Source organism: Rhinatrema bivittatum, chromosome 19 (genome assembly GCF_901001135.1).
Source record: "Rhinatrema bivittatum chromosome 19, aRhiBiv1.1, whole genome shotgun sequence".
Lineage (NCBI taxonomy): Eukaryota > Metazoa > Chordata > Amphibia > Gymnophiona > Rhinatrematidae > Rhinatrema > Rhinatrema bivittatum.
This window is the reverse complement of record NC_042633.1, coordinates 24,415,637-24,442,265: the sequence shown is the minus strand read 5'-3', so window position 1 is coordinate 24,442,265 and position 26,629 is coordinate 24,415,637. Positions and strand designations below refer to the sequence as shown.

At 51.4% G+C, this 26,629-nt stretch overlaps 1 protein-coding gene across 4 annotated transcripts in view; it reads left to right on the top strand.

Annotated features, from left to right (window-relative positions):
- Nucleotides 1-26,629, top strand: part of LOC115080987 (kinesin-like protein KIF18B) — a 46,747-nt gene that overhangs the window by 19,026 nt on the left and 1,092 nt on the right. For all 4 annotated transcript variants that reach the window (XM_029585487.1, XM_029585485.1, XM_029585486.1 and 1 more), the window contains exons 2-15: nt 6,655-7,003; nt 7,588-7,745; nt 7,939-8,043; nt 8,362-8,472; nt 8,735-8,932; nt 9,176-9,352; nt 9,927-10,001; nt 15,441-15,532; nt 23,761-23,884; nt 24,010-24,107; nt 24,215-24,417; nt 25,062-25,647; nt 25,995-26,111; nt 26,408-26,490. In XM_029585487.1, coding sequence (XP_029441347.1) covers nt 6,688-7,003; nt 7,588-7,745; nt 7,939-8,043; nt 8,362-8,472; nt 8,735-8,932; nt 9,176-9,352; nt 9,927-10,001; nt 15,441-15,532; nt 23,761-23,884; nt 24,010-24,107; nt 24,215-24,417; nt 25,062-25,647; nt 25,995-26,111; nt 26,408-26,490 — 2,443 coding nt within the window. In that variant the 5' untranslated portion in view covers nt 6,655-6,687. The remainder of the gene's footprint in view (nt 1-6,654; nt 7,004-7,587; nt 7,746-7,938; nt 8,044-8,361; nt 8,473-8,734; nt 8,933-9,175; nt 9,353-9,926; nt 10,002-15,440; nt 15,533-23,760; nt 23,885-24,009; nt 24,108-24,214; nt 24,418-25,061; nt 25,648-25,994; nt 26,112-26,407; nt 26,491-26,629) is intronic.

Here is a 26,629-nt window from a genome sequence, read left to right as displayed (position 1 = left end):
TGGAAAAGAGACTGTGGAGGGGAGGACATGAGAGTTTATAAAATTATGAGTGGGGTGGAATGGGTAAATAAAGGATGGTTATTTACACTAGCAAAGAAAATTAAAACAAGGGAATGTGCCATGAAACTAAGAACCAGCAGATTCAAAACAAATCACAGAAGGTATTTTTTTTTCACTTGGCGTGCTATCAAGCTGTGGAATCTGTTGCCAAAGGATGTGATCAAGGCAACTAGCGTAGTGGGGTTTAAAAGAGGTTTGAAAAAGTCCAGGTAGACTAAAGAAAGCTATTGCTATCTTTGGGAATGAGAAACCGGAATTAGATCTACTTGATGGGATCTGCCAGGTACTTGTGACTTGGATTGGTCACTGTCAGGACACTGGGCTCAATGGACCTTGGTCTGATCCAACGTAGCAATTCTTATGTAACCCCCAACCCTTATACCTCCCCAACACCCATCGCATAATCCACACTCCCCCCAACCTTTATATCTACATCTCACCCCTACTCAACCCAGTCCCAATCTGCTTGCAATCCATCCTTCAACCTGTCTTCACAAACCCTTATACCTACCCTTTTCCTAGTGTGTTGCCAGATGGACTCAGGGTCGATGAGTTATGCTCCCCTTCCAGCAGACGGAGACAGTCAGGTTGCAAAACCGACGTCACCCTACATACACCCCTGCAGTGACCTCAGCTCTGCTGTATTCTCTTGTCTCCAGCAGATGGTGGATGTACTTCGCCCTATGGGGATTGCTGTACTTTTTGGAAGGAGAAATTCTACTTTCTAAATTGAATAAAAATTGAGCCCCGCTCTCCTGTGATGATACCTAAAGGTCCCTCCCCCCGTTGAGAATTCCTGAGGCGATTTCCGAGATCCCTCAGAGGTGTGCCTTGGTCCGGTAGCCGGGTCCCGGTGTGGACTTTGCTGCTTAGGCAGCTGAAAGGCAGCGGGTGCAGGAAGCCGAGCGCAGTGGTGACGGCCGGAGACCGTCTCTGTACTCAGCCAGTAAGCGCTGAGCCCAAGTAAGTGAGAAAAAAAATAGGAAGATTTACGTCCAGGTTCAGAGACGATTAGAGGGAGTTTCAATATGTCTCCCCTTGGTCTCCATGCTCAGTGTGCCGTACCGACATCATTCCCCCTTCCATTGGGAGTAAGAGGAATTGGGCTTTTGAGAGGGTTGAGTAGTCCCCGCTGTAGACTTGATTGGCACAACGCATGGTAGGCCATGGCAGTGCCATCTTGTGTGAGTTTGTATGCGTGCCATATTGCCCTCCATAGGACGTCAGTACGCGCATTGCGTCGGCTCTACGCTGTGCACATTAGTTAGGCTCGTACCTACGCGCACATCTTTTGAAGTGCGTGATAAAGGAAGAGCTGGTACATGGGCTGTGCGTGCGTCTCGTCGTGCCCTGCCCGGACACTCAAAATTTGTACGCATACATTTTTAAGCGCGAGCCGAAAGAGCATACAACTACTGTTGCCAATAGCGCTGCCAACCAAGAAACCTAAGCGCCTCGCTCTCTGCAATGCTTGCTGTATTAGAGCCTCACAGCCTGACCTGGATTCCAACTTATGTCGGCGCTGTGAGGAAGCCCAAGGAGAACTGACCGCCTCGGACTTTGCTAAAGCGGGCTCCTCCCATTCGGATGACGGGTTGGTCACTGCCTTAACTGGAAGTACACCGGATCTGAGTACACCCTTGACTGGATCATCCGTGGGAGAGGGAACTTCAACTGGGCCCACCCCAGTGCCTCCTGGATTAGGCATGGACCCGGCTGCTTTTTCCTGGGTGGAGTTTTTCCAGGGGCTACAAGCCTTCATATGAGCACAGTCTACTGCCTCACTTGCCTCCGTCTGGACAGAACCCACCGGTGTCCCCTCCCTCTCCCGTTCCTACCGGCAGACCCAGAGGCATGCCTCGCCATATCAAGGGTATCCCTGGCAGGGACCTGGATTGCACAGACGAAGAGGAGGACCAGATTCCTTGGAAGATGAGGAAATTCCACCCCCTGGGTTGGAACTGTATTGGACCATGTTACGGTTTTTCCATAAGAGACGAATTGCTGGCCCTGGTTTCCCAGACCCTGAAGACGCTGGGAGTTCCTGGGGCGGATTCTATGACTGAACCAAAGAAGAATCCCATTCTGATTTCCTTGCGGAAAGCCTCTTGCTACTTTGCAGTAATGGATGCCATCCAGGAGTTAATTGATCTGGAATGGGATGCCCCAGAAGCAAGTTTTAAAGGGGCACAAGTGTTAGAAGCTCTATACTCTCTGGACCCAGCAGTAAGAGAACGTTTGCATTTCCCTAAAGTGGATGCTCTGGTCTGTGCCATCTCTAAGTGAACAACTATCCCGGTAGAGGGAGGAGCGGCCTTAAAAGATGCGCACGATGACAGATCGAGTCTATCCTTAAACAGGCCTTTGAAGCTGTAGCGATGACCTTACAGATTGCTTCTTGTTGCACTCTGGTGGCTCGTTCATGTCTGCTTCTCTCTCAGGAGATTGATGACTCGGGAATGAATTCCAGAGCAGTTATGGAACCCGCTGCAGCCTTTTTAGCAGACACAGGCTCTGATTTAGTCCATAATTCGGCCAGAGGAGTGGCCTCGGTGGTGGCAGCCAGACCACTATGGCTGTGGAACTGGTCAGCTGATGCAACCTCCAAAGCTAATCTTACAAAGATGCCCTTTAAGGGATCCCTCCTATTCAGGAGTAAATTGGAAAAGCTGGCCAGTAATGGAGCGAGTCTCCAGTTCCATGGTTACCGGAAGATAAGCGGAAGCAACTGCAGCATCCCTTAACTATGAGGGGTCATTCCAGGGGTTCCCAGCGTTTCCACCCCTACAGAAATTCGACATTTCAGAGGTCTCAGCCCCTTGGTAGGTCCCAGCGCTTTTTCGTACTTGGCAGCCCAGGAGAGGGGCAGGTTCGGGTTCAGGCTCGTCCCGAACCCCCCCCCCCCCCCCCCCCCCCCCCCACATGAGATTTTACTGACCCATCTTCGGAACGAGGAGGTAGGGGGTCGTCTGTCTCTTACCAGTGACTGGTTGAGATTACTTCAGACAAATGGGTACTGGAAGTCATACAAGAAGGATATGCACTGGAATTCCCCAGCACTCCTCGGAACGTATTCATGGTGTCTCCTTGCCACTCCCAGCACAAGAAGCAGGCAGTGGAGATTACACTTCTAAGGCTCCTCAGGATGAGGGCTATAATCCCAGTACCTGCACCCCAGGAAAATACGGGACGTTATTCCATCTATTTTGTCGTACCCAAGAAGGAAGGTTCCTTTCACCCCATCCTGGACCTCAAGAGAGTCAACTGTCACTTGCGAGTGACTCGTTTTCACATGGAGAACTTGTGCTCTGTGATAATGGCCGTACAACCAGGAGAGTTCCCAACCTCCCTGGACTTATCTGAGGCTTACCTACATATTCCGATCCGACAGTATCATAGTTTCCTATGTTTTGTGGTGCTGAGTCGTCAGTTTTGGGTGCTGCCCCTTGGCTTAGCCACCACCCCCAGAACTTTTTCCAAGATTATGGTGGTCATGGTGGCAGCATTGAGAAAAGATGGGATCCTGATGCACCCATTCTTGGACGATTTGGCTGATCCAGGCCAAGTCCGTGGAAGAGAGCCTCCTGGTGACCAGCAAGGTGATCTGCTTGTTACAGGAACTTGGTTGAGTAGTCATCCTTTCCAAGAGCAGCCTCAAGCCTTCCCAGTCCTTGGAGTATCTGGGAGTCTGGTTTGACACCAGGTGGGGCAAGGTCTTTCTTCTGTCCAAACGGATACAGAAGTTGATGCACCAGGTGCGTCAGTTGGTGAACACAGTATGCCCGACGGTGTGGAGCTATCTTCAAGTTCTCGGTTTGATGGTGGCAACCCTGGAAATAGTGCTATGGGTGAGGGCACACATGCCTCCTCTTCGATTCTCATTGCTATTGCATTGGAACCCACATTCTCAAGACTATTCGGTTTGTCTCCTCTTACTGAGGGACGTATGCTGTCACTTCCGGCGGTGGTTACAGGAAGCTCATCTGAACAGGGTTGTATCCCTGTCCTCCCTGAACTGGCTGATTCTCACAACAGATGCGAGTCTCCAGGGCTGGGGAGCTCACTGTCAGGAGCTGGCGGCTCAGAAATGTTGGACAGAGGAAGAGGCCCTCTGGAACATCAATCACCTGGAAGCCCGGGCAATTAGATTGGTGTGTTTTATAGTTCAGTCACGGACTCCAGGGCCAGGCGGTCCGCGTGATGTTGGACAACGCAATGATGGTGGCCTACATCAATCGCCAGGGAGGAACCAAGAGCCAGCCAGTGTCACAGGAGGTCTATCTACAGATGATCTCAGCTTCCCTCATTACAGGAAAAGACATCAGAGCAGACTTTCTAAGCAGGGAGAGTCTGGATCCAGGAGAGTGGGCGTTGTCAGCCAAAGTGTTTCAACTGATAGTAGATCGTTGGGGTCTCCCCTCAATTGACCTGTTGGCCATATCCCACAATGCAAAGGTTCCTCGATTCTTCAGTCGCAGAAGAGATCCGTGGTCCCTGTGAGTCGACCTTCTCATTCAGATCTGGCCGGAAGACGAGTTACTATACGCCTTCCTCCATGGCCCCTGCTGGGCAGGGTCAGCACCACAGGGAACTAATCCTGCTAGTAGCTCCATACTGGCCCAGGTATACGTGGTACACGGACATGCGGAGGCTCCTAGTAGAGAACCCCCTGCGCCTCCCATCGCATAGGTCCCTGTTACAGCAGGGACCAGTCCTTCACGAGGATCCGACTTGATTCTGTCTTATGGTCTGGCCCTAGAGAGGGCTCGCCTGAAGAAGCGGGGCTATTCAGCGGTAATTGCCACCTTACTTTGCGCTTGGAAGTTCTCCACGTCCCTAGCGTATGTGCGGGTCTGGAGAGTATTTGAGGCCTGGTGCGAGGAACACGGTGTCTCCCCTCGGGCGGTCAAAATCCCGCTTATTCTGGAATTTTTGCAGGACGGCTTGAATAAAGGTTTGACCCTTAACTCCTTGAAGGTTCAGGTAATGGCTCTCTCCTGTTACAGGGGTGAGGTGAATGGGATCTCCCTGTCAGCTCATCCGGACTTGGCTCGTTTTTCTGAAGGGAGTGAAGCACCTTCGGCCTCCTGCGCGGTTGCTGGTTCTCTTGTGGAATCTTAATTTAGTGCTGGAATTTTTGGCAGATCCTTCCTTTCAGCTGCTGTGCATTTTTCCTTGGGTTTATTGACTTTGAAAACGGTGTTCCTGGTGGCTGTGCTTGGCCCGTTGCATCTCTGAACTTCAGGCATTGTCATGTCTGAAACCGTTCCTCAGGATGACTCCAGGAGCATTGCAGCTTTGTACCGTCCCATCCTTCTTACCCAAGGTAGTCTCGGAGTTTCATTTGAATCAGTCCATTTCGTTGCCATCCCTAGATAAACTCAAGGATGCGGAGGAATACCGCTTCCTCTGCCATTTGAATGTCAGTAGGTTTTTAGTGCAGTATCTGGAAGTTTCAGAACCGGTCCGAAAGGAAACAGGGCAAACCAGCTTCACGGGCTACCATAGCTCGCTGGATTGAGGAGGTGACCATGGGAGCCCATGTGGAGGATGGAAAGCCATTACCCCTTCAGGTTAAAGCTCATTCCACTAGGGCTCAGGCGGTCTCATGGGCGGAAGTTAGACTGCTGTCTCCTGTCGCTATCTGCCGAGCGGTGACGAGGTCCTCCTTGCACACCTTCTGCAGGTTCTATCACCTGGACGTTCAGGCCCGAGAGGACGCAGCCTTTGCAAGGGCGGTGTTAACCTGACCATGGGCAGCCTCCTGCCCCGATCGGGAGCAGCTTTTGTACATCCCATTGGTCCTGAGTCCATCTGCTACACGCTAGGAAATGGAGAAATTACTTACCTGATAATTTCGTTTTCCTTAATGTAGACAGATGGACTCAGCATCCCTCCCACGGCTGCCCAAGATCTGCGCCACTGGTCCTCCCGTGGAGTGGGCCTCGAATCCAAGGGATCACAGTAAGTGTTCATCCAGTCCCTAGATCAAGGTACCTGTATTCTAACTGAAGCTCGGTGTTTATGGTTGGTTGAGTACAGTTACGGTTATCAGGTTTTTTTTTAATCGTTTTAATCATATTTTAGTCATATTTTCAATTGTCCTTTCACTAGTATGTCCACGGTGGCTTTTGAAGAGAATGCAGAAGGGCTGAGGTCACTGCATGGGTATATGTAAAGTGACATCTGCTTTGCAACCTGACTCCATCTGCTGGCAGGGGAGCATAAACCCATTGGTCCTGAGTCCATCTGACTACACTAAGGAAAACGAAATTATCAGGTAAGTAATTTCTCCGATCTGACCCTGATCTCCCCTTAATTCTTTTATCAACCCTTATCTGCTCCGATCCTTAGCCATACCTCCCAACCCTTCTACCCAGTGTATACTCTCTTCCTACCATTGTGGGGGTAGCTTATCCTTGCCTAACGCCATCTTATCTCTCTCCGCACTGGCTATCGGACGTAAGCGCCTAGGAATGCTTCTGACGGCGGAATTGCAGGGCTCCTCTGGCACACTTCAGCTTCAGTAAACCTTCCCTCTTATTGATTCTGCAGTGCTTGCTGTTCACAATGTTTCTGTTTTCAATTTCCCAGCGATAAGGCGGGACCTGAGTGTGGGTCCTTCCGATGGCAGCTGCAGCCGAGGAGGGCAATGTGTCGGTGGTGGTGCGGGTGCGGCCCCTCGGTCAGGAGGCGCAGGAAGGCAGCCAGTACCGGGTGGTGCAGGTGCTGGATCCCAGCGTGCTGGTCCTGGACCCCGAGGAGCCCGACTCCGGCAGAGCCGCTGCGGGGTTCAGGGTCCAGGAAGTTCCCCGGCGCAGGGCGAGGGAGCTGACGTTTGTATTTGACCGGGTGTTTGGCGAGGCGGCCGGACAGCAGGAGATCTTCCAGCACCTGACCAAGGACATCCTGGACGGGGTTCTGAATGGCTATAACTGCTCCGGTGAGCTCGGTCGTACTGCATGAGCTGCGGCATCTTTCACGTTGAGGGGGGGGGGAACTCGGAGAGCCTTCGACGCACCTTAGCAAAGCTCTTGTTTACTCGCTTCCGGCGGGTTGCCAGGGGCCAGAGCTTTCTAACGTGCGTCTGAACTTCGCTCCATAATTCAAGCCTGCTTTCCGTGTTTGTGCTGAAGTTGATTAAGAAGGGGAAATGAGGAACCCATTAACTTGCATAACATTGAAAGCAAACATTTTATTCAAACTAAAGAAAGCCATCAAACACCGATGTCCTAATTATTACTGCTTGTGTCCCCAGGAAATGATCCCCCCCCCCCCCCCCCGAGTCTGAGGCCCCACCCCCAGGCTGCTGTGAGATCTGGGGGTGGGGCCTCAGATTTTCTCCGAAGCTGAACTTGCTTTGAAGAGCAGTAAACCACGCACCCTGCCCCTGAGCAGGTTCCTTGCCTGCAGGGGCACCTCCAGATATGAAATGCCCCTCATGCAGGAGGGAGGGGGGGGGGTGGATTTGTGCCGCCTCAGCTTGCGGCTGACTTGACAGATGTTCCTGGTCTCCCTTGTTGTCAGTGTTTGCCTATGGCGCGACGGGGGCTGGAAAGACCCACACCATGCTGGGGGACGAGCAGGATCCGGGCATCATGTACCTCGCCATGATGGAGCTGTACCGCCGGCTGGAGGGGCTGAAGGAGGACAAGCGGTGTGCGGTGCAGGTCTCCTATCTCGAGGTAAACTTCCAGCCGCCTGCACGATCTGTTCCCTGTTCTCTGGACACGAATCTTGCCTTCTGGCCTCAGGCCCTGCAGTCACCTCGTGTCCCCCCCACCCCTTCTAGGCACCGCTGTCACTTGGTTTCTCCCCGTTCCCCCTCGGGCACTGCAGTCAGCTTGTGTGTCAACTTGCACTGCTTCCCGTTTCTAGGTGTACAATGAGCAAATCCAGGACCTGCTGGAGCTCAAGGGGCCCTTGGCCATTCGGGAAGACCCTGAGAAGGGGGTTGTCGTCCAGGGCCTGTCCTTTCATCAGGTACGTGTAAGACCTATGGCTCCCAGGGCAGGGCTGTGCTTTTGATGACCGTTCTCAGTCATAGTGTTCTGTACTGATCTGATCAAGGAAATCTTGAATTGGAGTCCCATTGTTGGGAACAGGACTACAGTACCCAGAATGCCCTGGGAGGAAACTAGATGCTAAAACCAGGAGCTTTTGGGCCTGGTTGGTAGTGCTGCTGGTGGGTGGCACTTTGCAGATCTGGCTTGAAGTTGGAAAGGATCCCTGAGGGGGGAGTGTAAAAGAGATCTCGGCCATGTGGGAGCAGCCATGTGTCTCTCTCTTTCTTGCCTGCAGCCAGACTCTGCCCAGCACCTCCTGCATATGCTGGCGAGGGGGAATAGGAACCGTACCCAGCACCCCACCGATGCCAACGCTGTGTCTTCGCGATCCCACGCTGTGTTCCAGGTACAAAGTGGAGGGGTGACCTCATCTGTTGAAGGCAGGCATGTGCGTCTTTGAGAGGTTTACAGTGGGAGGGAGAGACCACAGCTGAGACTACTTCTTCTCCAAGCTGTCCATGCAATAACAGACAAGCAAAATGTTCTAATGGACTCTTGGTATCAGATTCAGGGGCTGAGAGGTAGCAGGGTCTATGATTTTGTCCTCAAGGGGTCAATCCCTCACTCATGTTGCTGCTTTTATTCTCTCCCCCCCTTCCCGGTAATAGATTTATGTGAAGCTGCGGGACCGTGTGGCTGGCATCAGTCAGGACGTCCAGGTGTCCAAGATGAGCTTGATTGACCTGGCGGGATCCGAGCGAGCTTCCTCCACCAATGCCCGGGGTGAGCGGCTGAGGGAAGGCGCCAACATCAACCGCTCCCTGCTGGCCCTCATCAATGTGATTAATGCGCTGGCAGACGCTAAGGTAATGTTGCACCTGCTCCAGTGACGAGGCTGAGAGCTTTGTGCTTCTCGCCCTGTGATAAGGCCCACTGTGTGGATTCGGGGGCAACGCTGGCTCTCTCACGTCAAAGAAACTGTCGTGGCACAAATTTTTGTGTATGTAATTTACATTGAACGACGACAGAATCACTAAGGTTCTGGCAACATTCATCCTTTGGCCTGTTCTATATTACGTTTCTGGCCTGCTGGTCTCTCCCTCTCCCAGAACAGGAAGTCTCACGTGCCGTACCGGGATAGCAAGCTGACGCGGCTGCTGAAGGACTCCCTCGGAGGGAACTGCCGCACGGTGATGATCGCAGCGGTCTGCCCGTCCTCCCGCAGCTACGACGACACTTACAACACGCTGCGCTACGCCAACCGGGCCAAGCAGATCAAGATGTCTGTGAGTGCCTGCGCCCTAGGGGGGGAGGACGAGGGAGCTCTTCGGGGTGAGGGTAATTCTTCCTGCATGAAGCGATATCTGTGAACGTGGCAAGGAACTGTCAGGGAAACAAGGGGGGAGAAATACAAGATTTAAGGAGGAAGACCCATTGTTTTGTCCCTTTACTGAACAGAGGGTAGTACAATTTTATCTTTCTAATCTCGCTGCTTATTTAAAGATGCTTATGGGACTGATGAGCATTTTAAAAACTGTTTTGGTATGATTTATACTATTCCACAAGTGTTTTCTGGTGCCTAATGATTTATAGGGGGCGTGCTTCTGTCTTTTCCTGCATACACCTGTACTGTTTATGGCGGGATCTGTACCAGGATTTGTTCACATGACCCGGCACTCGGCGTGTGAAACCTTGCTGGCGCCCACACCATGGCCTTGCTCTGCTAGGGGCACAGCGATGGATGGGCTGCCGTGTCGGGTTTCCTTCCTCCAGTGACGGACGGCAGCGTCGGTCTATAAACGTAGAAAAGTCTGCTAATCCTTGTTGTGACTCTCTTCCCTCTCCTCTCCTTCCTCTCAGCTGAAAAGTAACACGATCAGTGTGGAGTGCCACATGAGTAAATACGCAGCGGTTTGTGAAGAACTGAAAGCTGAGGTGAGAGAGCGACACACGCCCCTCCCCCTTAGCGTAGCGTTGTCATCTTCTCAGAATCAGTGCTGTGCCAGAGCGACTTCCCGGGGCTGGAGGACTCGTCCGTTACACATTATTAGCCGGGTAGACTAAACAGAGCCACCCGCTATCCCTGGGCCTGAGTAACCGGAATTGGATCTAATTTATGGGATCTGCCAGGTACTTGTGACCTGAACTGGCTACTGTCAGAGGCAGGAGTTTGGGCTCGCTGGGCTTTGGTCTGACCCAGCATGGAACTTCTTATGAGGTGCTTGGCTTTCCCTCTGCTCCCTTGTGGAGGGAAGGCTTGGTCAGCTTTGCCTGATTGCGGTGCTTTGATTGAGGGGTGTGGGGGATGGCAGACAAAATAATGAACTTTGAGCATCACAAAACTTCAGCCAAGCTGATAAGGCACAAATATTGACTCTCCTCTTATCTTCCAGATCAATCCAGACAAATGGGTTTTCTCCCCCACCAGCAGATGCTTTACTGTACCAGTGGTGCCGCCTGCGGCCACTCAGTATTCTGTCTCCAGCAGGTGGTAGAGGTGGCTAACTTGCAGTCAGACAAAATTTGTGGCTCCCAGGAGTGCTAGCCTTGCTGCCTTCTCTCTCCCTCTGATTCCTCCTACCCTCCTCAGAAGATTCCTTTAAAGGGAAGTATTGTATTCCCCTCTTTTTGTATTTTGGGGTGCCTGACCCCCTTTAAGTAAAAGAAAAAAAACCCAAAACAAGGTCTTAAGCAGCGGCTGGCCGGCTAGTTGACTTTCTTAAAGCTTCAGCCTTACGGCGGGCGGGGAAGGTCTTAAGGACTTCTGCCCATGGTTGGAGTGGGTAGGAATCGCGAATGGAGAGAGGCAGCCCGTGGAAGTTTCTGGAATAGCAGCATGCAAGGAACATGGCCGCCCCTGCTGTGAGTGCCTGAAGAGCGGTGTTGGGCTGTGCAGGGATCGCAGAGCCAAACTGCAGGCTTCCGGTTTGTGCACGGGCTATGTCGGTGGCGGGTACGGTTCATTGAAAGCCTCCCCGGAAACCAGCAACAAAGAAGCAACCGTCCCAGGAGGGGAAAGTAACAGCGTGGCAACAGCAGCCATCTTGCCTTCTCCCGCGTGTTCAGACCATGGCGGGGGGAGGGGGCTGCCAATCCCCCATAGAATGGGGAGCCTGCGTCCAGCGCTACAGGAGATCTTGGTTTTTATACGGAAGATTTTATCTGCGGATTTTTGTGCTTTTGATGCGCAAAGCCTTTCTAACGAGAAGAGCTGCCAGGCCGAAGAGACCCTCTAAGGGGTGGGGGGAGGGGGGGGTGGTGGATCCATCACACCCCGACAAGAGAAGGATTGAGCCAATCCGCATTTAGAATTCGGGTCAGGTGCATCGGGGGGAGAGAAAGTAGACTGGGTCCTCCCAGATCTCCTGGAGGATTCCCCTGGATTGGGAGCCTGGAGGCTGATAGTAAATGGAATTCACGCTGAGAAGATGATGATGATGATGATTACTGGGACGCCTCCGAGATCTGTTCTGGAGCGGGTTCAGTTAAACATTTTTATTTATTTTTTGTGATTGCCATATGTCTGGGGAGTTCAGGCCGATTCAGTGGGTCCTGCTGGCTTGGAGTCCATTTTGATGCACAGAGTGGGGGAGAGCAGGCAGAACCGTGAAGTTTCACTATGAGTGCTTGGGTCCCTCTCTGAAAGGACTCCTGGGGTGGGGGAAGGGAGGGAGGGGGGGGGCAGTGGTTCCACCCCAAAAAGAGGAGAATTAAACCCAATCCGTATCTGGATTTTAAGTCTGATCCATTGGGGGAGGACAGTGGGGTGGATTTCCTAGAAATCCCTCTGGAGGATCCCCCCTGGGGTTGAAGACATGGATCGGGAGCCTTTGGAAGAGGAGGGAACTTCTGCAGCTGAGGGGGGGTGACAGTGGTTCATCTTTTTTAAGAGGGAAGAATCATCCACTATAATTGCTCAGGTCCCGGTAAAGCTCGGGATAAAGGACAAGCAGCTGGAGTCTGACTGTGAAGGAGAGGATCCAGTTTGGGAGGGTCTCGGGTCCTCCTAGAGTGTGTTTTTTCATAGACTCGTTTTTAAGGCATGAGATGCTCCTGACTCCCCTCTGAAGGTTAGGAAAGGCCATGGCTAAGCTATATCCTCTGCCGCTTGATCTTAATTTGCCTAAGGTGGATGCAATAGTATCTGTGGTTACTAAAAAAGACCACCATCCCAGTTAAGGGCTGTGCAGCGCTTAAGATGTGACCGGATCGGAAGCTGGAACTTCATCTCAAGAAGATCTTGGAGGGTTTGGGCCTGGCGTTCCGGGCTGTGCCTTGTAGTAGTTTCATGGCTTGAGCCTGTTTCCGCTGGCTAAGTCCAAGGAGACACTGTCTGAAAAGCAGGCAGCTGGCCTGGCCTATATAGCTGATGCCTTGTACGATTTATTTTGGATGTTGGTATCGGCAGTTTCGGTTAGGCTGCTCTGGCTGTGGATGTATGGTCCAAGTCTCAGCTTGGTAATCTCCCCTTTTAAAGCAAGCTGCCTTTTGGGGAAGATTTGGATATTGGTTAAGCACTTTGGGGAGTTGAAATCCCATAAATTACTGGAGGATAAACTCAAGGGGATTCAAGTAGGCAGAAGTTTAGAGAGGCCGGGGGTTATCGGCCAGAAAAAGGTGGCTCTTGGCAGTGCCAATTTGCGGCCACGTTACGGTCCTTTAGAGGGAACTGCGGAGGTTCTTGGGACATTTCCAACTCCAGGGGCACTTCAATGAAGATCGCTTGGTCCACTCCCTGTGTGCGCTTAATAAAGCACTTGGCCTGTTTCTATGAGGAGTGCATCAGGATTAGAACAGATCAGTGGGTCCTGTCCATGGCTTGAGATGGCTACGCCTTAGAATTTGCTCGTCCGGTGGTTGAGGCCTTCATGGCGTCCCTGTGTGCTTCAGGAATGAAAAAACTGGCAGTATGGTCCACGCTGAAGTGATTTGCTTCTTCTGGATGTAGTGGAAGGAGGTCTGGGAAGCTTCTCCATTTACTTTGTGGTCCCCAAAACAGCATATTTCAGTCCATCCTACATCTTAAGAAAGTGACTGCATTCTTGTGAGTGCCTCACTTTCTCATGGAAACTCTGCATTCGGTCATTGTAGCGGTCAAGAGAGGAGATCTTCTAATATTCTTGGATCTTTCGGAGGCATATCTTCCCGTCCTCATTTTGGAAGGAACGTCAAATGCGTCTCAAGTATGTAGTGCTAGGCAAGCATTTTCAGCTTCCAGGACTCCCCTTTGGGCTGGCGATGGCTCCTTGCATGTTTTCCAAGATGACGGTGGTGGTCGCAGTGGCCTGGTGCATCCCTATTAGGATGACCGGTTGGTTTGGGTAAAATCAAGCACGGACTGTCCGATGCCGATTTTGCAGAGTGGTTCTGCTGTTGCAGTCCTGAGGCTGGGTGATACATTTTGCCAATAGCAAGCTAGTGAGCTGGCTCACTAGCCCCTTACTTGTACCTGTCTCATTCCGAGACAGGTACAAGTAAGGGGTTCTTTACCATGGACAGGGGACTGAAGCTGCAGGGGCAGGTCCGTCAGTTGCTGCAAATGAAGACTCCCAGGGTCTGGGATCTTGGACAGGTTCTGGGCTCCATGCTGTCGGCACTAGACGTTCCTTGGGCGGCTGCTCGTATGAGGCCGCTGCAGACCGCCCTTCTTTTTCCACTGGATCCTGCAGAGGATTTTGAGATCCAATTACTTCTCTTTGGAGAATGCAATTACCCCCAAGTGCTGAGTCGAAATAGTGTGAAATGCACTCAAAACCCTTTGGAAATCAAACAGCATTCACAAATAGACTTTGTGAATTTCTAAAGAAATTAACAGTGGACCAACTACAGCCAGAATATTTTGTTTTTCTAAAATTCTAGATTGTGGCAGGTCTGTTCAAGACACCTGTGCAATTGCTAAACTTTTATTTGCTTTCTACGCCTTGGGTCACATTTAATAGTTTTGTCCTGCTAACCCCAGTACTCATTATTTTTTAAGCCTCTTTTTTTTTTTTTTATGCAAAATGCAAATAAGAGACGTTGCGCCTTGATATCTTTAGTATGTAGTGTTCATGTTAAATTCATATGCTGAAGCAAAGAAACCAGCCCAGCAGAGCGCCATGTTTCGCTCGTTGCTGCTTCAGGGGCATTTGGGCAAAGTTGCCACTTCCCATTTATAGCAAATTCATTCAGGCGAGCAGGATGGATGGTGGTGGTGGTGGTCATATTGCTGTGGGTGGAATGGGTCCAAAGTTACATTTAGCTATGAATGGCCTTGAATGTGGTGAGGTTCTTGTGAGGAGTTAAAACATCTCCACTTGGCGGGTGGTGCTGGTGTTGACGGACTTGTGTAAAACCCCCCTTTTTTTGAGCCGCTCAGAAGGGGGGGGAGTCCTTGAAGGTCTGTTCTCCTAAGATACCTGAAGGTGAGCAATGCACTTCAGAACTTGGGCCCGTCTCTCTGTGGTGCTTAGTGGCCACAATAAAAGAGCAGAAAGCTCTTTACGGCATCCGTTGCCAGCTGGATTAAGGAGGCCGGGGTGTCTGTGTACGCTTGCTTACGGGTTCCTCTAGGTCTCTGAGCACGTTCTGCCCTGGCGCGAGCAGCGTCTCGGGCTGGGTGTCGGTTGCGGTTGCCGCAGGAGATTTGCAGGCTGGTGCTGTCCTCTTCTTTGCACTTTTTTTTTTTTTTTTTCCCGGGCAGTATAGAATTGGACGTGCGGGTTGTAGATGGCGCTGGGTTCGGAGAGAGAGAGTTGTGAGCAGGTCTTTCAGGTTCCCGCCCAGTTTAGGGGAAGCTTGGGTGCATCCCAATAGTCTGAACTGGTCTGGGGGATAAGGAAGGGAAAACGTAGTCCTTACCTCCTAATTTTCTTTCCCCGAGTCCCACAGACCAGTCCAGCATCCTGCTCTTTGTTTTCTTAAGATCGCTCTTCTGTAGGTGTTCAAATCCTCTTAGGGGAGGGGGTTTTAATCTTGGGTCTTTACCAATAGTTGTTCTTTCCTCTGCTTGAAAGTCGTTGAGCTTGCTTACAGCAAATGGCACAGTCACAAGTACCAAGAGTGCAGTAAAGCTTTTCCTTCTGTCTCCATCTGCTGGTAGGGGAAAAAAACCCAATTGTCTGGCGAGGTCTGTGGGACTCTAGGAAAGAAAATGAGCAGGTAAGAACCGATTTATTTTTTTTCCGTTATCTGGGGGCCCTGCATGGTGCTGCAGTGAGGGAGGGACCTCACCCTTCTCCCATACTGGTATGTGGCCAGATTGCAGTCCTGGGGCCCCTCCCTTCTTTCCTCTTCATTGTCTGTGACTCTCCTTCCCCTTATGTGTCTGAGAGAGCACTCGGTGGCCCCGTGGACCGCTCTGTAACCCACGGGCTGCCCTCCTCTGTCCTGCAGGTGATGGCACTGCGAGCAAAGCTTAAGGTGTATGAGAGCGGTCAAGGTCCCGCAGACCCGGGCAGGGACCCTCCAGCCCAGACCTGCTTCAGGTAACTATCCTGATGGTTTGTACGCTGCCATTAAACTGGGGAGGTAAGTGGTATATAGCTATCTGTGATTTGTGTGGACTTGCATGCACATGCTCCATGCAGTGCCTGTGACAGTAAGACCAGGGTTTCATGCTGTGCCATGTAGCATCTCTTCTCTGACGTGCATGCTCTCATCACCTCCCAGAGGGTCGTCTCTCTTCCCAGACACTGCTGCTGCTGACATACAACCTGTACGTCCACTTGCCTACGCTCCGGGCTATATTGATTTCAACACTTGGATGGTGCTCTGTGCCACCGCACTGACCCTGGTCAGCTTCTGCCAAGAACCAGCGCTTCCAGTCGTTGAGAGATCCTGGCTATCGCTGCCAAGGCTGGAAAAACTCAACTCACCTGGATGATGGAGGCCCCCTGGCCCATTCCTGCAGAGGCTGAATAAACTCCGCAGAGCAAGCAGAGGATGTCGGGTGTTGCGGCCGAGACTGGATAAATTCAGCACATGAAACTGCCTGAATCCTACGTAGTAACTGTGGCCTATCAAGAATCCCGTGGCAGCATCTGTGCAAACCCTTCAAAACTCCCCTCATTACAGCAGCCCCCCTACACCAATAGTGTAACTTTGCAGTATATAAACTGCATTCTCGCCTTTTTTTTTTTTCAAATTTTATTCTGTTACAACAAAGCATACACAGGACTACAAAACATCCAAAACGCAACTTTGATTTTTGTACATCTTCTCATTTCCCTGTGTCCCCCCTCAGAGGGCTCGTGATTAAATGAAACACATTCACGCGCGAATTAGCAATAGTGTAAACAAACCTCCGAATTGTCAGTGTGCATATACTTAAAGATGAAGCGGAGAGAAACTGTTTAGCTGGCTTGGGTGGGAATGAATATGAAGTGGTGGTGACCCTTGCAGACATCACTTTGTATTCTGTTTCTGGGATGACTTCATTTTCTGCACCGGATAATGGAGAAGCTCCAGCAGTCGAAGATGAAGTGATGTCTGAAAAGGGACGTTGGCACCCAGGAACCCTTCAACAGGATCAAATGTCATAAAAGAAAGCTGCTTCTGCTGGCAGACTGTCAGCACAGGAAAGGAAAATGTTCTTGCCTGCTAATTTTCATTCCTGGAATATCATTGATCAGTCCAGACTCCTGAGTTTTGCCTCCCCTCCAGCAGATGGAGACAGAGAGAGAGTTTTATTGACACTGGATGAGTAGGGGGGTTGGGGACCCTTGTTTGCTTGGTCCCTTCTGGCTGGACAGGGTGGAAAGCTGGAGGTGTTCAGTTCCCTCACCCTGAAGGAAGAACACAGCCTGTTGCCAGTCTGCTAAAGGGAAGTGCTGCTTGTCTGTCTTTTTGCTTAAAAATTTTGTAAAAAAGGAAAAAGGCAAGACTCTGAGGTTGCTGAGGGCTGGCATGTTTGCCTGACATCTCATTATCAGGTCAGGTGGCTCGTCCCATTCCTCTGGAGGTGTTTTATTTCTACTGCAGCTCAGTGCCACGTTTGTAATGCCGCGCGGGCTGCACTGTATGTGGAGACCACGCCTTGGGGAAGCCAAAAACTGCCTCAGCCGGGCGCCACTAGCCCGGGAGGCTCTGCAGTGAGGCGGCCAGTAGACCCCTCCCTCTCAGTGTGGGAACGGCAGCCATTTTGTCTACATTCTCTTCTGCCTTGAGTGCTGGGGAGGGGGATTTCCCCCCCCCAGTCCCCTGTGGTTAGGGCCTCTGGGGGAGGCCAAGAGGCTGAGAAGGATCTCGCAGCAGGCGGAGATGACTCCCGGGAGGAGTCTGATCCATCATCTTCTTTCTCCTCTGACTTTGTGCTCTTTTTGCATAAGGCTTGGAAAGCCCAAGGCAGTGCAGGGGGCTTCGGCGTGCTCCAGGCTGGCGAGGAGGACCAGGACCTCTCGAGCTGCTGGGGCTACGAGGATCCAGCAGGTCCTAGGGGCCCCAGCATCATCTACCGCGGCGGACACCTCCCCCGCTTCAGAAGTGAGGGATCCGCGAGTGCAGGGCCGGTCTGGGTCAGATCCGGGGTTCGCTGACCAGGATCCGGATCAGGTGCTGAATAAAAGCCCGTCTGTAGAAGGGGATGATCCCAAGGTGGTTTGGTTGTTCCACAGGGAGGAGATGGATCCCTTTAATTCCTGCGGTCCTGGAGGAGCTGGGCATAAAGATCCCGCGAGAGGAATCAAGTTTGGGAGAAGTGGACCGGGTCATGACGGGCCTCTGGGGTCCGACAAGGTCTTTTCCTGTTCACCAGTCAGCCAGCACACTGGTCTTTAGGGAGTGGGATACTCCTGACGCAGGCCTGAAGGTCAGCAGAGAAATGGATAAGTTGTATCCTTTGCCAGAGGAAACGCTGGAACTCTTGAAGGTCCCAAAAGTAGATGAATCCGGATCGGCTTTTACCAAGAAGACGACCATTTCAGTGGCAGGTGATACTGCCCTAAAGGACCTTCAGGATCGGAAGCTGGAGGTACACTTCAAGAAGATATTTGAGCTGTCTGCTCTTTGCATTCAAGCGGCGGTCTGTAGCAGTTTTATGTTGAGAGCTAGCTTGAGATGGGTGCAGCAGTTGCAGGCCGACAGGTCCTTGTCTGAGACCGAGATGCAGCAGGCAGAACGGCTGGAAGCTGTGGTGGCCTTTGGCGCTGATGCATTGTATGATCTGGTCCAGACGTCCTACAGAACGATGATTTTGGCTGTTTCGGCCCACAGGCTCCTCTGGCTGAGGAATTGGTTGGCTGATTCATCCAAGCCCCAGGAGCCTTGCCTTTCAAGGGGAAGCTTCTGTTTGGATGGGGCTTGGAGGAGATGATCAAGCTTCTAGGGGAGAACAAAGTTCACAAGTTGCCTGAGGATAAGCCTAGGCAGACAGGCCCTTTCTCATCACGTTCCCGTTACAGAGGAAATAGGCATTTTCGGCCTACCAGAGCGTCAGGGAACCCTCCGCAGCAGTCCTTGGGAAGATAGCCATCCTGGAACCAGTCCTTTCATAGCAGGAAGCCTGGAAGAGAGAGTTCTTCCCAGGGCGATGATGGAGCCAAGTCTCACCAATGATGCTAGGCTGGTCCACTCCTCTGTGCCAGTTATAGGGGGCCGGTTGGCTCTGTTCTACAAGGAGTGGGCCAGAATCACATCAGACCAGTGGGTCTTAAGTGTGATTAAAAAAAACAAGGTTATGCTTTAGAATTTGCTCTGTCGCTCAGAGATTTGTTCCAGGTCTTCCCATGCACATACGAGGAAAAGAGAATTGCTGTATGGGAAACTGTTGGTTGCCTTTGCAGGCTGGGAGCCATTGTGCCTGTCCCCAACGAGGAGCACGGGACAGATTGCTATTCCATTTATTTCATAGTTCCCAAAAAAGAGGGAATGTTCTGTCCAATCCTCGATTTAAAAAAAGCTGAACGTGACTCTGAGGGTTCCTTGGTTCTGAATAGAGACCCTATGTTCAGTGATTGCCATGGTGCTAGGGGGAGTACCTAGCATCTCTGGATTTAACAGAGGCATACTTGCACGTAAGAATCCAGCCCGCTCATAAAAGAGATCTGAGATTCATGATCCTGGGGGAGCATTTTCAATTTTGCACTCTGCCCTTTGGTCTAGCGACTGCACCCAGGACCTTTACCAAGGTAATGGTTGTGGTGGCTGCAACATTCTGGAGAGAGGGGGTCCTGGTCCACTCCTATCTTGAATGACTGGCTGATTCAGGCGAAGTTGGAATCCCTTTGTCGGAGGGCAGTGGATTTGGTCCTCTGGCGCCTGAGATCGTTGGGGTGGATAGTCAGTCTGTCCAAGAGTCATCTTGTTCCTTCCTAGAGTTTGGAATTCCTGGGGGCTCATTTCGATACAAGGGTGGGGAAGGTGTTCTCACCGAAGAGCAGATTTCCAAATTGCAAGCTCAGGTTCCGCAGATTGTTGGAAAAGCGAGTACCTAAGGTCTGGGATTACTTACAAGTTCTCTGGTTTATGGCTTTCACCTTGGAATTGGTTCCGTGGGTGTTTGCTCATATGAGGCCTCTACAGTCAGCTTTACTATCTCGCTGGGACCTGTTGGTTGGAGCGTTTTCAGCTACCTCTCCCTCTCCTGGAGTTTGTGCGTTCAAGTCTTTTCTGATAGCTTCTCCCAGACAAGTTGAGTCAAGGCGTGGACCTGGACATTCTGATTTGGTCGTTCGTCGCCATCAATGCCAGTCTCTCCAGGTCAGGAACGATATGTCGGAACCAATCTGTGTAAGGGCAGTAGTTTATGGAGGAAGCCTCCTGGTCCATCAAACGTCTGGAGACTAGAGCTGTACGATTGGCCCTGCAGGCGTTTCTACCCTTGGTGAGGGTCTTGTCGGACAATACAACAACTAGCTTAGATCAATTGACAGGAGGGTACCAAGAGTCAAGCGGTGGCTCAGGAGCCCCGGCTTTTGGTTGATTGGGCAGAACAACATTTGGAACGCTTGGTAGCCTCCCACATTATGGGCTTGGACAATGTGCAAGTGGATTTTCTAAGCCAGCATCAGCTGGACCCTGGAAAGTGGGAGCTGTCAGAAAAAGCAATGCGCCTCATCAATCAAAGGTGGGGCACACCATGTGTAGATTTGATGGCGACCTCCCGTAATACCAAGGCCCCGCGTTTCTTCAGCCGGTGAAGAGAAAGAGGAGCAGAGGGGGGTAGATGCCTTGGTTCTACCTTGGTTGATGGATGTCGTCCTGTATGTGTTTCCTCCTTGGCCATTAGTAGGTAAGATCTTGCGGTGCATAGAGATTCATCCGGGCTACGTGATTCTCATCACACCAGAGTGACTGAGGTGTCCTTGGTTTGCGGACTTGGTCAACCTAGCAGTGGATGGACGGACCATTGTGGTTAGTTCACCTGCCAAATCTTCTGTGCCAAGGTCATGTTTATTTAGATCAGGCAGCTTGGCTTTTGAGAGGCAGTGTTTGAGCGATAAAGGTTATTTGGACGCAATCATCCCTACCCTCCTGCAGTCTAGGAAGACCTCCATCTGCCTCACCTATGCGAGGGTATGGAAAGTTTTTGAGGCCTGGTGTTGCATATTTTGGCTTTTCTGCAGGACGGTTTGGTCAAAGGGTTATCCTTTAATTCTCTCGGGGTTCAAGTGGCAGCATTAGGATGTCTACAAGGTAAGGTTTGAGGAGTTTTGCTAGCGGCTCATCCGGACGTTTTCTTCGGGGAGCGAAACATTTGTGCCCTCCGGTTCGGCAGCCGTGCCCTTCCTGAAGCCTTAATGTGGTCTTAAAGAGCATGTGTGCACCCCCCCCCCCCCCCCCCCCCCATCGAACTTCTGGATGTGTGACTGAAGGATCTCACCTTGAAAGTGGTTTTCCTGGTGGCAATCTGTTTGGCTTGTCAAATTTATCATGCAGGGAACCATTTTTTGAGAATTTTGGATGAGGGAGTGTCCTTAAGAACGGTTCCCTCCTTTCTACCTAAGGGGGTGTCTTCAGTCCTTGGATTCTTTAGCACCGCACACTAAAGATTTACGGCGGTTAGATGTAAAGCGAGCTCTGATGCGGTACCTGGAGGTCACGAGCAGTTTCCGCATGTCAGATCACCTTTTTGTGCTATGGAGTGGTGCCAAAAAGGGTCATAAGGCATCAAGGGCCAAAACTGGGCGATGGTTGAAAGAGGCTGTTATTTCTGCATATATCTGTCGGGGTCGCCCTGTTCCAGAGGGGCTTACGGGTGCATTCTACTCATTCTCAGGTGGCCTCCTGGGCCAAGTGTCAGCTAATTTCACCACAGGAGATCTGTAGAGCGGCTACTTGGAAGTCATTGCACATTTTTGTCAGGCATTATTGTTTAGATGTCCAGAGGCCAGGGGCTAGGGTGAAAGTGGGCTTCGAGCGGGCTCTCTGTCCCGCCCTGTTTAGAGAAGCTTTGGTACATCCCAGGAGTCCGGACTGATCTGGGTACATACAGGGAAAAGAAAATTTGGTTCTTACCTGCTAATTTTCATTCCTGTAGTACCACAGATCAGTCCAGAGTCTCACCCTCTGGAGGAAAAGGAGATTTGGAGAGTCTGCACGATCTGTCTTTTTTTTTTTTTTTTCTGTGATTACTCGGAAGGATGGCAAACGTTCTCTTAGTCCTACACAGGATTTTTTGTGTGGGCACAGTTTTCGCTTTTAAGGTTTTCCTCTTCCCACTGCTCATTCAGGGGAGGCTAGTTGGTTATTCAAGTAGTTTGGTTTTGTTTCTTTCATTTCTGGCTTGGGTACAGATCGATGCTGAGGGACTGCAGGTGACACCTCGTGTTAAGGGTCTCTTAAACTTTCTCTGTCTCCATCTGCTGGAGGGGAAGCAAAACCCAGGAGTCTGGATTGATCTGTGGTACTACAGGAATGACAATTAGCAGGTAAGAACCAATTTTCCTTTAATACCTTAAGAAGCTTGTTGGGTAGACTGGATGGACCATTTGGTCTTTTTCTGCTGTCATTTCTATGTAACTATTTCCTCTAAAGGAACATCATCATTCCCTGATGTACACCAAGTTACATAGAGTCAAACCACATTCTCACCTTGATATTAGGCCAGAAATGTTCCATTTTCAATAATAAACTTTTTAGTTTATTAGCACCGTTTGTGACTGATTAGTGACCCATGTAAGTGAGTTGCTATATGATTTCAAGGTTTTTAGACCGTGTTCTGTGATCACCAGACACAGCGTGATTATTGAGGTCATGAGAGGGCCAACAGACCCCTTATCCCACCTCCTGCTCATGTGGTAAGTGATTTCCCCAGGAAGGGCCCTTAAATGAATGCACACCAGCCCTGCTACAGAGGTGTCTGAAGGAGGCAGTGAGAATTTGCTAGTAAATGAAGGGAAAGAAGCAATGGAATTTGCAAAATAAGAGAAAATCTCTTTAAACAATTTAACCAGCAAACAAAACCAATGACAAAAGCTTCAGAACCCTACGTGGATCAAAACCTGATTCTAATGACTAAGGAGATGTGAGCTTGGACCTCAGGATGAGAGAGTGTTAATTGAAGCACAGGATAGCGAATTACAAACAGCATAGAACAAACATTTTAAAACAAATGCAGATTGTGTGAAACAGAACTAGAAATGGTGACACACCTCATGGCTGGATGTAAAGTGTTGATGACAGGAGACATGTATGCAGAAAGGCCTATGAGAGTGGCACGTCTCATCCACTGGAAATTGTGTAAACACTAAAACGTTGCCTTATCCAAAATTCACCAGGAACACGATCCTGAGAGGATTGTAGAGAAAAAAGTTGTGATCACCTGGGATGTTCCTATTTTAACCAATAAACAAGCTCAAGACAAGAATTGGAGATAGTGGTAAAGCAGAAAAACACAAGGACAGCATCGCTGATAGGCGGATCGGTACCAAGCAGCTGTTCTGTGGATCGTATGGAGAGAGAGAGAGAGAGAAGATCCTCAAGTAGCAAGAGATGCAATCAGAGACCAAGAAAATGTGGCAGAAAGATACAGAAATATTCCCAATTGTATTGGGCCCCACCGGCCTGATTAAGAAAAACTTCCAGCACATCTCAACCCCCCCCCTCGCCTGTGCATGCAACACCCTGTGAGCTCCAGACGGAGGTCGCTTGTTGGCACAGTGCATTTGAGAGTGAGATCAGACGTTTTGTGTGCCCTGCCTTACGAGTGAGGTTCACGCCTGTCAAGATATGTGCAAAATCTACCCATCTGGAGACAGCAGACTGTCACGTTGCAGATCTTGGTCTTCATGCAGTAACGGAGAAGGACCTTTTTTTTTTTTATCTGAAGGGGCTTCCCTCCATACAAGAGCTCATATTTCATAAGTTGGGGGGGGGGAGGGGGGGGGAGAGCTTCCCTGTTTCTTGCATGCATGGCGAGCTTGCCCCAGAGTTGTGGCCTTTGCAGATTAGGTGCCCTAGCTCCTGCTGCATGACCCGTCCCCCTTGCATGCTTCTGTGCCATGGATTAATATCTCTTGAGTTTCGGGACAGCTGCTACGATGAAAGACGCTCCCCTTTGAAGCGTGCGGGTTCAGGGAGTGGTCACGCCAAGGCTGCCATGTTGGGGGGAGAGTGTGTTGGGTTCTTGGGATTATAACTGGGGGCGGGAGGAGGTTTGAAGAGGTTCTGTAGAACTGCAGCAGGGAACTGATGGGGGAAGTGGGATTTTGTTTCTTGAGGGGGGGGGGAGGCAGAGATTTTGATGCGTTCTTCCTGTTTTTTCCCTCTTGTGTAGGCTGGGGGAGCCCCGGTCCGAGGCAATTCCTGGATGTGAGAATAAGATGGGTTGCTGGGAGCCCACAGGATGCTTTGCAGATCAAGCACGGCCAGGACCGCTGGGTGCAGGTGCACGGGAGACGGTAACGTCACCTTTTTCTATTAACCAGCTTTGTCCCTCTGCGCTCCCCCTCAGCAGTTATCCGTTCTCTGATCAGTGATACTTCCTTTCCCTCCCCACCTCACCCCCATCTTCCTTCTCATGCAGCGCTCCCTAGAGTCCAGGGGCTCCTTCCTGTTCAGCGAGAGCGAACGCGTGGACCTCAGCCCTGCACTCCGGGGCTTAGATTGCATTCAGACGGAAAGGTGAGCCGACAGGAAAACGATTTGCACAACGCGCTCCTGCGAGTTGGAAGATGCAGGGGTAGGGAAGTGCTGTCCCTTGTAATAATGTTCCCCAATCCCACCCGCAGGCTGTTCTGTGCTCTGCTGAGCATGGTCCGCAGGCAGCACTGTGCCCTAGAGGTGGCCGGTCTGTGCGCCCCCGAGATGGCGCTGGAAATGGCAGAAGTGGAGCGGCTTCTCCAGAGTGATGGGACCACAAGGCAAGAGGAACGTAAGGCACAAGATGCAAGGACCTTACTGGAAAAGCCCAGCAAAAGCATTCCTGAGACGGGTAGGACTCCTCTCCACCACTGATAAACGCCCGGGGATGCTCTTTACTGCCTGCGCCATGTGATACAGTGAGGTAGAAGGGACAGAAACGCCCGGGGATGGTCTTTATTCCCTGCACCGTGTGATACAGTGAGGTAGAAGGGATAGAAATGCCTGGGGATGGTCTTTATTCCCTGCACCATGTGATACAGTGAGGTAGAAGGGACAGAAACGCCCGGGGATGCTCTTTACTGCCTGCACCATGTGATGCAGTGAGGTAGAAGGGACAGGAATGCCTGGGGATGCTCTTTATTCCCTGCACCATGTGATACAGTGAGGTAGAAGGGACAGAAACGCCTGGGGATGGTCTTGTTAATCTGCAGTGCAGAGCTGTTTCAGGAAGCAATGAGAAGAGGGTTAGAAGGGAGTGGCAGTCTGGCCCGTACCTCATTGCAAGTCAGAAGTAAACTTCCAGGCGGTAGAGATGGGGGAGAATCTGTGTTCATGGAAGGTCTGATCTGCAGAGGGTAGTGTGGGGACAGAGACCTGAATCTGCTTCATGGAGAGCGCTCGGTGGCGGCAGTTTCTGGATTTGTGTATTCACTGACCAGGATGGAAATTCTCTCATTCTCTCTCTCTCCTTGTTTTTTTTTCCCCCACCTTTAGTGAAGTTGCAGAGAGTATCTCCAACAGCTTGCACTGCCCCACGGCGCCCACCACAAAAACGAGGCCGAAGGGAAGCACTCGTGAACCTTAGCCCATCACCAAACACCCCCGTGGCTCCCCTGAAGAAAAGACGGCGTTCGGAAACCAGCACCCCTTCTGGAGCGGGGTACCCGGCCACTGCAAAGCGGCAGAAGAAGTCTGCCCTGCCCAGCAAGGGAGCCCCTGGCCAATGTGTCCCTGTTTTGATATCCGAGAGGGCCACTAGCGGTTCTGGCAGCTTCCCTGTCGTGCGGGCCACCCAGCCCCTGGAGACGGCCTCTCCTTGCACCCCAAAGCTGGGGGCCCAAGGAGCACCCACGTTCTGCTCCTCCACAGTCACTAAGAGACGGATGCCCTTGGCTACCTCTGCTCTCCAGAACTCTGCCAGCGTGAAAAAGATGTCTGCGGTCGTGCAGAATATGAATGCCACTTTTGATCTCTCGGAGGATGGGTTGGACAGGGCAAGGACCTTTGACCCCTTGGCATTCTCCTGCTGGAAAAGCGTGGGATGCAGCCTGAAAGAAGCAGCCAGCACCTTTCCTCTTAGGTAGGTGTTGAGTATTCTCGAACCCGTGTGTGCATAGCTGTACTGCCTTTGTGCTTTTCTCAGGCCCATGTGTGCATGTAATAAGACGTGCTGGTGTTTGTGCCCAGCTGTGGCGAATCTGGAAGCAAAGTGTCCTGGCTCTTTCCCTCTGCAGCCCCACGTTGGGGGCCAGGTTGTGGCTGCCCGCCTCACGCACCCCTTTATCTGTAATCTCTAGGTTTCTGTAGACTGGTGGTGCAGGCTCCTTTTTATAGTGCCTGCATGTCTGTCCACTGTGCTTGTGACACGCGAGTGACTTTAGTGATATTCCCTGTGATTTATCCTTTCTCTGCCCCTTCCACGAACAGGGATAAGACTGTGGTATTCGGCACACAGAGTCCTGCGTCTCGGCTCCGGGCCAGCGCTCCACAGCCCTTCTCCTCCATTAGCAGATGCTCCACCCAGAAGCGACTGCGCTCTGTCAGGTAAGGGGTGGCAGGAGCCAGGCTACCCCTGCTCTTAATGAGGAGGGGGAAGGAGTTGACTCCTGCCTATGGAGGGAGCAGCCCGAGGCTGAGTTGCGCTCTCATTCAATACTTACGGAGCAGTAAGGATTTGGGGGGTGTTTAACGTGGGTTTCAGACTCCTCACTTTACACCGCTATGGGAATCCTGAGTAGGGCTGGGAAGGAAGTTCTATAAAACTTGTGACTTAAAATAACACTTTTGTTCTCCACTTCCACCCTCCCTCCCCCCCCCCCCCCCCCCCCCCCCCCCCCCAGCACCCTGGCAGGTCCCCACAGCAGAATCGCCAGACTTCAGAACAGCACCATGAGGAGGCATCAGTACCCAGCAGCCAATACAGGTAAGGACGAGGGTAATGAGTGGGGGGCTTCTCACAGAGTGCTGCGGGGGAGGGGGAGGGAACCGTTCTCCCCCGTCCCAGGGCCCTTTTACCATGGCACTACTGGTACTAGTACAGGTAAGGACGAGGGTAATGTGTG